General features: G+C 33.7%; 1 protein-coding gene across 1 annotated transcript; it reads right to left on the bottom strand.

Annotated features, from left to right (window-relative positions):
- Positions 1-2,889: 2,889 nt before the first annotated feature.
- On the bottom strand, positions 2,890-5,440 carry LOC132284838 (protein JINGUBANG-like). The gene has a single exon (XM_059786971.1). It carries the CDS (start codon positions 5,318-5,320, stop codon positions 4,100-4,102), a length of 1,221 nt encoding a protein of 406 aa, XP_059642954.1. The 5' UTR covers positions 5,321-5,440; the 3' UTR covers positions 2,890-4,099.
- Between the last annotated feature and the right edge of the window lie 6,964 nt (positions 5,441-12,404).

Below are 12,404 nucleotides of genomic sequence, written 5' to 3'. Positions count from 1 at the left end.
CTTCTTCTTCTTCTTTTTTTTTTTTTTTCATTGGAAATAATGTCTGGCTTGTTGATTGTGTACCGTTCACTCCAATGGTGATTATCAAGCTTCTGTGAACTAAGGCTAACAAGTGGGTTGCTAATTGGCCTAGCGGTACCAAGCCCCTACTTCTCAAAGAGAGGTTAGGGGTTCGAGTCTCGGTGGAGGCATGTGTGTGTGAGTACCAACTAGGAAAAAAAAAAAAATTTGCTGCAACCAAGGCTATGGACTTGGCAAAGTTATGGTCAGAACTTAGAACCAGGCTGTGGCTGCCTTTATGATGAAGACTAAGGACTAAGGGATACAGAGACATGATAATGAAGAGGGTGACGTGATGTGGGAACCTTTTCTCAATTGCTAGAACTTATAAATGTAAAATTTGTTGGGGTTGGTTGTTCCTTTCAATGTCTAAATCCTCCCATTAGTTTCTGCAAGATGTCCCTCCATCTTGTTGCTGCTCCACTACTGGAACCGTCATGTATTACACAATGGGGAATGACCACTCCCAAGTTTTCTGGTGCTTTCCTTAGTCTTCTCTATATTTTTGTCGTGTCATTCTGTATTTTAACAATTTGATGTTCTGAACAAACCAATGTTCTTCACACCCAAATACTAAGACCGATTCAGGTTTCTAAATTCTAGGAGGAATGGTTATAGGATGGTTAGAAACGATTATCCGTGTGCTTTTCAGGAACAGTATCAAACGGTTGATAATGTGGTTAGTTGTTTTTTCTTCGTTGGTGTGGACAACTAGGATGTACTTTGGGAATCATAAGTGGGATCGTGAGGCTTCAATATTCCGTTCCTAATAGCCATCCATGTCAATCAAGAAAACACAACTAACCACATTATCAACAACCGTTAGGGATGGCAGCGGGGCGGAGTTGGGACGGGTTTGGCTAAACCCTACTCCGCCCGTTGGAAAATCCATCATACCATCTCCATCCCTACTCCAGGACGGGTTTGTAATTGGTATACCATCCCCGCCCATACTCCGGCCGATGGACTACCAACTCTGGCCCGCTTACTAGGTTTAATGGCCAGGTAGGGCCGGTTATACCACTTTTATTATTTAGTAAAAAAAACAAGCCCAATGTGCTCAAATTGGGTTGATAAACAAGCTGGCCCAGCTTTTAAATTACATACACATGGTGATTTAACCTTGATTATCTAGAAACATAGTTATAAAAATATGTTTCTTAGAGCTGTATTTAGGAGAAAATGTGATTCAATTGTCATTTTGTTCAGGTTTTTGACACAAAAATTCAGGTAGAATGGTCTCACAGTCACAGGTTATATTTTTTGGCTCCTACATGTGTGTATACACCAAACCAAGTAACAAGAAAGAGGTTTACCTAGAACATGAAACAGGATGATTGTTATATCTTGTTTTGTTGGTCCATCTGAGAGGAGTATTAGGTAAATCTTGTACGCTTGTGTCTCCCCTTCTACTTTCAACTTTCCTCACATCATATAAAGTGATGGATTTTCAAAGAGAGAAACTATTGGGTTAGATGATGTTGGCATGGGAGAAAAGGCTTTTACCTAACTTCTGATCCACTTATTATTAGTTAAATAGGTCAAATTGTAATTAAGTATTACATAAGTTGATAACATTTGTTAGGATTAATTTCTTTAATATAATGATGCTGCCACGGAGTCCTAGCACAATTTAAATATGTATAAATATTATGAAATTAAACATATGATGTACGTGTTAATCTTTCTGGTTTTGGTCCCTTCAATTTAACAGATGCATCATGGGTTAGAGTTGTTTATTTAGCTTTGAAATGCCATAGCCTATTAAAGGCCTGTTTGTTTCTACTTGAATGCCTAAATGCTCAATTGCAGAATTGATTTGCCATGTGGCAATGGTCACTCTTACTATAACCTTTGCTTGTAACTTTCAAAAAGTACTAAATTATTAATGCTACTTAAGGGGCAGTTGGCTTTTTGGTTTGTCTATTTGTATATATGTTTATGAAAATGAGCCTTTTTTTCCTCTTTCCTATTAACTCGACCAATGGAGAGCATAAAACAGGGCATTAACCATTTGAATAACTTATTAACTACATCCCTAGCTTTCTGATATTATTAATTGTAGCATCTGTGTGACTGTGTCCCTCTAATATTAAGTAATGTGATTTCTGTCATTTATGCATTTTGGAAAGTAAATAGTGTGTTCAAGAAAGTAGGAATTTTTTCAAGGGTAAAGTGCAAAAAAAACCTCTTGAACTATTGCTCTTTTGCAAATAACCCTCTGAACTACAAATTGTCACCCCTAAACTATTGATTTGTTGCAATTAAGGACAAACCCATCACAAAAGACTATCTTACCCTTTCTCATTAAACCATTTCTTATTAAATTATTTATCTTTTATCTTTTCTAAATATTTATTATGCTATTTACCTTAATTTTATTATTAGTATCAATTTATCATAAAAATGGAAAACTATATATATAGATTTGTAACTACCATTTTCTAAAATGATTAACTTATTATTAAAACTTTAGTATTTATAATTAAACTTATTATACTTAGTTTAAAAAAATTTACCCTAAAAAATACCTTTTTTTTCATACAATATATACATGAAAAATTAATAAATTACTTAAATAAAAAATACCTTCTTTTTCATGCAATATATACATGAAAAATTAATAAATTACTTAAATAAAAAATACCTCTTTTTCATGCAATATATTCATGAAAAATTAAGAAATTACTTAAATTGTTTTTAAATTTTGTACTTACGATATTTATTTAAACAATTAATTTAAAAAATTAAAGGTAAATTTATGCAAATTTAATGGAGAATATGTCATCAAATTAGTATGATTTTTTTTTTTTTTCTTCATAATTTATTTCGATAAGAAAAATAGATTAAGTGTAATTCAATAAGAAAGGGCATTTTGGTCATTTAATAAAAAATAGTCCAGACATTGGGGCATTTTGCAACAAAATGTGATAATTCAAGGGTTATTATGCACAAAATATACTTCAAGAGTTATTTGCAAATTCGGCCATAGTTTTTGGGGTTTTTGTACTTTATCCTTTTTTTTTTTTATAATGTTCACACGCTAGAGTTGTACAATAATTTCTTTATTATTAAAATGAGCCTTTCTATCCTCTCTCTTATCTGTTTTTTCGTATATATTTTCTGATGAAAATTGCTTTTGCCTACCTACTTCTGAATAGGAAATTTGTTGGACTATGAGAAATGTAGTGTTTTGGTTTGGCGTGTCAAAGTTAGATATGGAATATACTGTCTTGGAAAGTTGGAATCAACTTAGAATATAGATAAAATTATTAGAATATTGTCAATTTGTAGAAGATGGAAGGTGAGAATTATTGTCACTAACCTGTATTATAATAATTATTCATCTGTGACCTTAATGCCCTTGCTTTATTTGAGTTCTTGCCATCCAACTAACCCTACAGAGTAAAGAAAACCAGCACCAGATTTAGGCGTTAAAAACATGTTTGAAAGGGAGGGACCATGTTTTTTTATTTTATTTATTTATTTTATTTATTTATTTTTTTTGTAAGCTTGCATGTTTGAAAGGGAAGGACCATGCTTTTTTTACTTTCTTTCTTTTCATTTTTCATTTTTTATTTATTATTATTTTTTTGTTAGTATTGAAAGGGAGGGACCATGTTGTTCCTCTGTGTTTTTTATTTACAATATCTGAGAGAATAGCTTCTTTAGGACCATGAGACCATCAAGAAGCATTCATAATGAACTCAATATAATATGTATACACGTTAAAGTCAGGTTAGTGACAATTATCAATTAAAAACTAGAATGGTCAGTTCATTCAATAAATCATAAAAATCATAATTTCGCTTCTAAACACCAGGATAGCGTTCTTCAATAGCTTAGTTTATAGGGAAACCGCCCTTTAAAAATCCCTAGTTAAATTCCCTTATGGTTCATAAATTTCAAGTCTTTTGATCGTAACAATCCTAATACAAACTCAAGAAAAATAGAAGGAAAGATCTAAAAGAAAATATGAGAAAAGTACTACTCCTAGACTCGTACAAAACATAAAAAAAGTAGAAGAAGAAGAAGAAGTCTAAGGAAAAGGGACTAAAATCTGCCAGACCTTGATGTCACAGTCCAAACTGCCGCTGTAGAGGAGATACAAAGATGTATGAGACTGATAAGAAGGGTCACTTGACGCAGTCAAGCACTTTACTGGCCCTTTATGCCCCTCCAAGACTCCCAGGCAGTAGTAGCATTTCTCTACACCTCTCCATATTCTTACAGTACTATCAGCAGAACCGCTGCATACCAAGTCGGACACAACTGCCAAGCACAATATGGACTTGGCGTGGCCCCGGAGGGCACTGGCAACCACCATGTTGCCACTATCATCTCTCTCCCAAACCACTATTGATCTGTCACATGCACCAGAGTATAACACGGATCCATCGGTACTCAGTGCCAGTGCGTTGACCCCTGAGTTGTGTTTCTCCAAGGTAGCAACTAAAGAATGCTTCGTTTCTCCTGAGCTTTTCGTCCACACCTTAATTTTCCTATCAGCTGACCCGGTGTAAATGTGTCCCTCTTTAGATAATGTTAAGGCGTTTATTGCATCATCATGCGCATTATCTATTGACTCTAAGCATTTGAAGTCAGTTGTTCGCCAAATTTTGATTGTTCGGTCCCATGAAACGGAGTACAGGAGGGACTCATCGATTGACAAGGCTAGTGCAGATACAGTGTCCACATGATGAACCCACGTGCATTTCTTGTGGCGCCGGACCTGTACATAGTGCTTGGGTATTAGAAGCTTAAGGGCACGGTCACTTAGTGTTGGGAGCGTGGCCAAGAGCGTGATCTTGTCTTGATTATGATCAATTCTCCATACTCGGATTTTGTGATCTTGATGAGCACTGAATAGTTTGTCAGCTAAAACTACTAGGGACTTCACTGCACCCTTTCCAGCTGCTGCCGTGTTATCAGTTAGATTTACAGGAAGGAATTCGGAGGTTAAAACGTTGTGCTTCCACAACCGAATTTCTTTGTCGGAACAGCCAGCGCAAAGTAATTGTCCGGAAAGTGCAAGAGAGGATATGTAGGAGTTGTGGCCATTAAGAGTGGCGATGCAATGGTGATGGGTGGTTTGAGGATGGTGGTTTTGGTGATTGAGCTGTGAGGTGAGGGAAGGAATTGATGTTAGGGTTGGCTGGGAATACAGGGGTAGTGACTCTGGGTGAAGGTTGCTAGACTGAGATTGATCAGAATTATAACTACTTGAGCAACAAGTTTGATTGTATCCTATCATTTCCATGTTAGAGAGAGAGTTTTTGCAAAAGATTGGAGTTGGTCTTGATGGTATTCTATCAAAAATTGGAGCAAGAACAACCCAGCTCAGATTCTTTAGAAAATTTGTGGAGGGTCATGTGAATTGGTTTGGTAGTCGCAGAGCATCCACTTTAGCTTACGCACTCTCTCTCTCTCTCTCTATATATATATATATGTATATATGTATGTATGTATGTATGTATGTATGTATAACCCAACAGATGTACATTTATTTGGGGTCAGAGATCACTTTCGATTGGTTTTCTAAGGAAGGGTAGATGCCATAGATATTGGAAAATAATATTTAATTGTTTACCTTATTTTTTGATTGGTAAGTTTTGTTGGTATCAATGAGATTAGCAACTTTCGGGCTTAGCATCTTAAATGAAGTTGGCTTGGGTCGGGTCCACCATATAAATGGATCACTCCACCTAAAATCCCTAGGCTTAGGTTCAAGGCAAGTATTTAATGGCCACCTAAAGTAGTGCAATTTTTGGATGGTGGTTTGCTAATCGTTTTAGCCACCCATTATATTCTGTATGTTTGTCTATAAATCACATGGTTATCATTCTCTGGTGCAGATTATACTTTTCCTGGAAAAAAAAACCTGTTGATTTAGGATCCTACCAATGTTCATATTTTATTCTTAAATATTTAACCACTTGATCTTGAATTTCAATGGACAAATTGAAATGTCAGAATAATTTATTTATTTCGTACTTATTATTTATTTATTTTTTTATGATAAAGAGTTTCCCTCTAATTTGGGTCATCCTTTGTAGGATTATAATTTTGTTGGATAATTACAAATAAAATTTTGTTATATGGATTATGAAAATATTTTCTTAGGGATCCTCTTGCATTGAAGGATTACAAATTAATGAGTTAAGGTTAAAAAATGGTCAAGTTTGAATGAGGATGAGGTCGAAGATATTGTTGGAAATAATGGAATGAATACACAGAGAAGAACAAATACGAAGAGTAAGAAGGAGATTTATGTATTTTTCTCTCCGTGTATCTTCAAGTTTTCATCCAACTATCAAAAATATGTCGCGTTATTATTTGTGGGCGTATCCACTATGTTTGGTTTCATGGTTCATACACAATTTAATCTAAGCAAAATTAACTTAGGTTTGGAGATACTTGTAACTGCGATGAACTTAGGTTATCTGCCATTCTTCTGCCCATTCTCTTTCTTTCCAAATAATCACCAATTCTTATCTTTTAAGCCACATCAGCTTGTACAATCATCACTAAATGCTATATCATTGCCACTTGTAATCTAGTTATTCGCTATATAGCCGATAGGATCCGTTTGAAGAGAAATTATTACATAGTACTCGTGAATCACAAAGTGACAAAAATCTTGTCCAAGATGACATAAAGTTTACATATTTGAGGAGGATTAATTCTACTTCAGCAACAAGTTTGATGGTATGGCGTCGTTTCCATGTGAGAGAGAGACCAGTTGGCCTCGGAATTAATTCTGAGGGCCATGTGAATTGGTTTGTTCAGTCTCAAAGCATCCACTTTAGCTTGCACCTCTCACTTTCTCTCTCTATAACATCGGAAATATCACTTGCTCACCGATTTATCTACACCAACCATATGATTAGAGTTTTAAAAAGGTAAGAAAAACACCCTTAATATATATATATATATATATATATATATATATATATAATGAGGGACAGTTTAGTTATTTCACATTTAATTAATTTTTTTATTCAGTTATAGATGGAAATTTTAATCTTTTGTAACATTCAAATTCTTATTTGCTTCAAAATTAAATATTAGGGACTTTTTAGAACGTATAGGAAATTATATATTCTATATGCATATTATAAGGATATTTTTCACTCGCGATCCAAAAAAATAATTATAAAAAAAAAAAACCATAACAATCAAATTCAACAGTTATTATGATTTAGTACGAATAAATTTCCTACTCAGATATCATTTTCGTGTATATATATAAATTATATAATACACAGATTCATATGTTTGGAGTTAGAGAGATCACTTTCAATTGGTTACATTAAAAGGGTAGACGTCATAGATATTGGACAATGGTATTTTCCCTATCAGTGAGCTTTAGTGGCATTGGGCCTACCAATCTCTTAAACGAAAGTGACTTGAATCGGGTCTACAATACAGATGGATCACTCCACCTAAAATCCAAGTAATGATCTTAATTGCCACCTAAATTAAGACATATTTGCTTGGATTATTGCTAATGGTAGTGAATGAGTTACAAAAATATCCATAGCGGGTCTTCATGGATGTGATTGTTTACTTTTTTATAAGTAGACAGTTAAATTGATAATGTTGTAAAAAATAATACTTTTTTTCAAATTAAACATTTATTTTGGAGCAACCAAAAATGAAAAAGTGAACGTAAGAACATTAGAACATTACATTTTTCATGGGGAAAGAAGAAATAATAATAATAATAAAAGGTATGTTGATTTAGGATCTCATCAATCTTCATATTATTATTTAAATTATTTGAGAAGTATATTTTAAGTTTAACAATTTAGATTTATGTTTTAAATTAGTTATGTGCAGATTTTGGTGGTTGTTTCCAATTTGGATCTCCTCTTGCCTTATTTCTCTCCTGTGTTTCAAACAAAATCTAACGAAAATTCTAATTTTTAACTGCACAATACATGTTTGTAATTATAATGTATTCAAGTGATCACATGAATAATGTAATTGTATTGACTTTCAAACATCATCCGGAGATGATTTCATCTAAGCAAAATGGTTTCATACACAAATTTGTAACGTAGGCTTGGAGTTACTTGGAACTGCAATGAACTTATGTTATGTGCCGTTCAAATCATCACCAATTCTTGTCTTTAACCACTTGACACATCAACTGTACAATCATCACTAATTGCTACATCATCTTTACCACTACTAATCTAGTTATTACCTATTTTACCCAGAGGGCTTGTTTGGGTGTGAAAACACTTTATATATGTGTGTGTATAATAAGCTCAAATTCCTTAATTTTGAATTTATTCATTTATGCTCCGTTTGGTTAGAGGGATGAAAATATGGATGGAAAGAAGAGGTAGAGGGAAAGGGATGTAGAGACATTCTTAGGGAAGGGAAGTTGTTTCCTTCCCTTTTTGTTTAATTGGATAGAATGGATAATAGAAATGATGGGTGGAGTGATTTTTTTGTTTGATTGGAAGGGAAATATGATTTATATATTATTGTTACTAATAAATCCTTATTATTTAAAATTCTATATCTATTCCAAATTTTAAATACAAAGGAGATCCTTCCTCTCTCCCTCTTTTCCCTTCCCTTCAACCGAATACGAAAAGGTTATTTTATCCCCTCACTCAGCCATCCTTCCTCAATTCCTCCCTTCAACAAACATAGCATTAGATATAATAATAAAAGAGTGATGCATTCTTGGTTAAGCAGAGGTTATCATTATTTTCCCATTCTGGGTTGTTGATGATAGTGGACGACAATACTATTCTGCTTCTTTTTTGAGTAGATATGTTGCACTAAAAATTATTCCCCCATGTGAAGCCTACCCACACAAGTTTTTATAGCTTTGTATTAGGTAGCCTAATAATGTTGTCCATTAATGCCAAGAACATCATATAAAAGATTAAAATAAAAAAATATCCAAAACCTGAAATTGTTGATTCTCTTTAATTCGTTTAGGAATTAGGGTTAGAGAAAAAAATCATCATGGTCTTTCAATATTTCCCGAGAATTTCGGATTTCATTCAAACAAACTTGCCGATTGAGTTTTAATTTGTTCGCAAATAAGTTACTTTTGATTCCAAATAGGGAATAGTTATTCAATAATAATAGAAACATTGTACACTGAGCGAGCTAGCCCTTTTAGTTGTGTTTCAATTTTTTTCTTTCAAATTTGAAGCACAACTAAAAATGTTAGTAGGCTAGCCTACGCTACTTTCGTTATTATTAAATATGAAAAACATCCTTGAAAGTATTATTAAATATGGAAAAGATCCTTGAAAGTGATTTGCCCACATAGGGAAACTTTTCAATCAGCACTCGGAAAATAATTGAAAAATGGGTTGTCAGATGTTTTGAATTAGCATACAGGATCTTAAAATTTGATTCCTAATGCTTCTGATTCATTTCTACATTATTTCCCACCAACTCTCTTTTTCTACTAACTTCATAATTGCAGATCTGTTTTTGACTTTTGTTAAATTCCTAAATTTTATAACCGTTTTTACTATATATATATATATATATATTTTTTTTTTTTCAGAAGATAATGAATTACTAGAAAGAAAAAATTTATAATTGATAACATTGTAACACCGACTAAGAGATAGGGGGTGTGAGATGATGGACCATGTGCACTCGCCTCTTTATCAGTCGTTGTGACAAATGTCAGACAATTGCAACATTACTTTATAAAGAGTTACTATCTCCGTCTCATTTTAAATGTCAGACAATTGCAACATTACTTTATAAAGAGTTACTATCTCCGTCTCATTTTAAATGTTGCTTTCGAAAATTGTGACTTACGAAGTTATAAGTCACAATTTTCGAATGCGACGTCTAAAATGAAACAAAGGGAGTACAATATAGTAATATTTCTTGACAAAATGAGTACATGAGTGTGTTTCCTACCAAACAAAAAGGATTCCATATCCGTTTCATTATAATTGGGAAATCGGTGGGACAAAATTGCCATCCCCGCCAGGTGGGCCGCGAATTGGGTGTGGAGAAGTTTTGATGTCTGAGACCTTCACTTTCAGAGTGGGCTCTTGTCAAGTCTTCTGTCTCCCAACCTCCTTGCAGGTCAATTGTGAGTTTGGGAGAGTCCCGAACTTGGACTCTCTCTCACCACTTTTGGGTGAGGCAATGAAATACACCCCACCTGTTACACTTTAATCCAACTCTCCAAATTTAAAGTACGGAATTCTATGGCGTGTGTGCTCAATGGCATTCGTAACATTTTCTTTTCGGTAGATCTGATCAAGTTTTATAAAAGGACAATTTTATTATTCTCGTATATATAAGGGTATTATTGACTTTTCACACTCAAAATCAACTGTCGCTGAACAGGTTGACAGTCCACTCCTCTCTAATTTATCCAAACCTCAAAGAAGCAATGCTGAAGTTGGTAGTATGTTTCATGAGTCAACTAGTCAATCTTGCTCAGCACATGAACAAACTCGAGCAATGCTCTAGTTTAGGGACGAGCCAGAAACTTATGTGGGGGCAATAGTAATATTTTTTAGTAACTCCAGTGAAGACCATGGTGAAATTTTAAAGGTATATAATTGAAAAAGAAAAATTCAGCAACGTATAATGCTATATAATAAAAAATTTCAGTTGAGGCAATTGCCTCACTGAGTTGAATGTAGATCAGTCCCTGCTCAAGTCAGACAAACTCAGACTAGAAACACGAGCAAAGCTTGAACATTATTTTTTAAAAAATGGAGCTTGGGTTGCTCAAAACCTTATTAAGGAATTGAAAATGAATATGAACAACTTCAATAAATACATTTATATGTATGCGAATGATTGCATGCGTATGTGTATATATATGTGTGTATGTATATATTTCCATTTTGTTGTGACTCAATGGAGTCTTACTGGCACTCCACTCTTGCCCTAGAATATTGTTTCTACAGTACGTTTGCACCACCATTTTTGAAATGTCATGATTTGAAGGACAACGATATCATTGGATCAGAGACTCAAGAGTGATTTGATAATTCATGCAATATGGATCCTTACTATATATGTGTTCCACAAGTAGCAGGCCAGCGTCTTGGTGTGTAGGAACCTAGCTAGTGACTTTTCTGAAACCCTAGACATGTCCTGGTTAGGATAAAACTGAAATGGCATGGATCATTTTTCAACTTCTTTTTGTTGGTCTAAAAAAGGAGTAAATTAATGCAGGCTAATGAAAAAACATTTGAACAGTACGTGACTATTGCATTATTGTTTCTGCAGCTATGAATATACAGTGTAGGGTGGTCATGTAAAATGGGAATTACATGCTTTTCCTTGCACCCTCCCTGCTCATCTACCAATTAATCACTAACTCTTAACATTGTTGTTCTGAATATATATATATATATATATATATATATATATATATATATATATATATATATATATATATAAGTGATGTCCCTGATTTCACCTATTAACCAAACGTGAAACTGTTAGATGTATGGAGAAGTTCTTCCACTTGTTTTTAGAGTAGTTTAAGGGTGGTTAATTTTATTTTATTTCACCGTTACTTTTGTATTTGTAAACTCGTTCTTTTTTCATAAAATATATTTGAATGTTGGGCTTTTAATGACCCAAGAATTCAGGCCATTAAATGGCCAGATAATATGAATGTGGGGCTTTAATAATAGCTCAAACGTTCAGTTTCAGTAGCGGATCATGTGAACGTTAGAACGTGTATCTGGAAAAAAAAGGATGACTATCTATTAAATTTAAAAATAAAAAAAAAAAAAATTTGAGTGGAGTCAAGAATGTGAAGTAGGGTACTTTGAGTGAGAGTATTTTTAAAATTTAACAATAAATATATAATATAAATAAAAAAGATGCTCCCACTAGGAGAAATTATTCATCGTAACGGATGAGGGAATAGGATCACCTTGTCAATTTATTTTGTTTTATATTATATTGTAAGTTAAGTTTACTTAAATGTGTTTATAACTGTCAGTCAATCGTTGCAACTTGCAACTAATAATTTCTCACTCACCATGCCAATGCTAGATCGATGCCCGAGAAGACACAATATCGCAACCATCTAAGCCAATTTATTTCCAACTCTCTATTTTATTAATTCAATTATTATTCATTCTTGTGTGTACCATTGCCGATGAATTTTTATATATATATATATACGGGTAATTTTCATTGGAGATTTGTTAATGGGAAAATAAATCAATAATCTCATAGGGAGTACATAACGGTTCTTTTTCCTTTCTCTTCAATCAGCTCTCTCACTTGATGCCCTCTCTCTCCAATGCCAATGCCAATGCCAATACCAATACCAATACCATCCCCTCTCTCCAATATTAAATGCT

This window comes from Cornus florida, unplaced genomic scaffold (genome assembly GCF_030987335.1).
Source record: "Cornus florida cultivar Cherokee Brave unplaced genomic scaffold, ASM3098733v1 CherokeeBrave_3.0.0_Hap2_Chr11, whole genome shotgun sequence".
In the NCBI taxonomy this organism is placed as follows: domain Eukaryota; kingdom Viridiplantae; phylum Streptophyta; class Magnoliopsida; order Cornales; family Cornaceae; genus Cornus; species Cornus florida.
The sequence above is the reverse complement of the archived record's forward strand: the minus strand, read 5'-3'. Positions and strand labels throughout refer to the sequence as shown.

What these genes read in the sequence shown, in the direction of transcription:
- LOC132284838 (XM_059786971.1), bottom strand. Translation starts at nt 5,320, where the DNA reads ATGGAAATGATAGGATACAATCAAACTTGTTGCTCAAGTAGTTATAAT.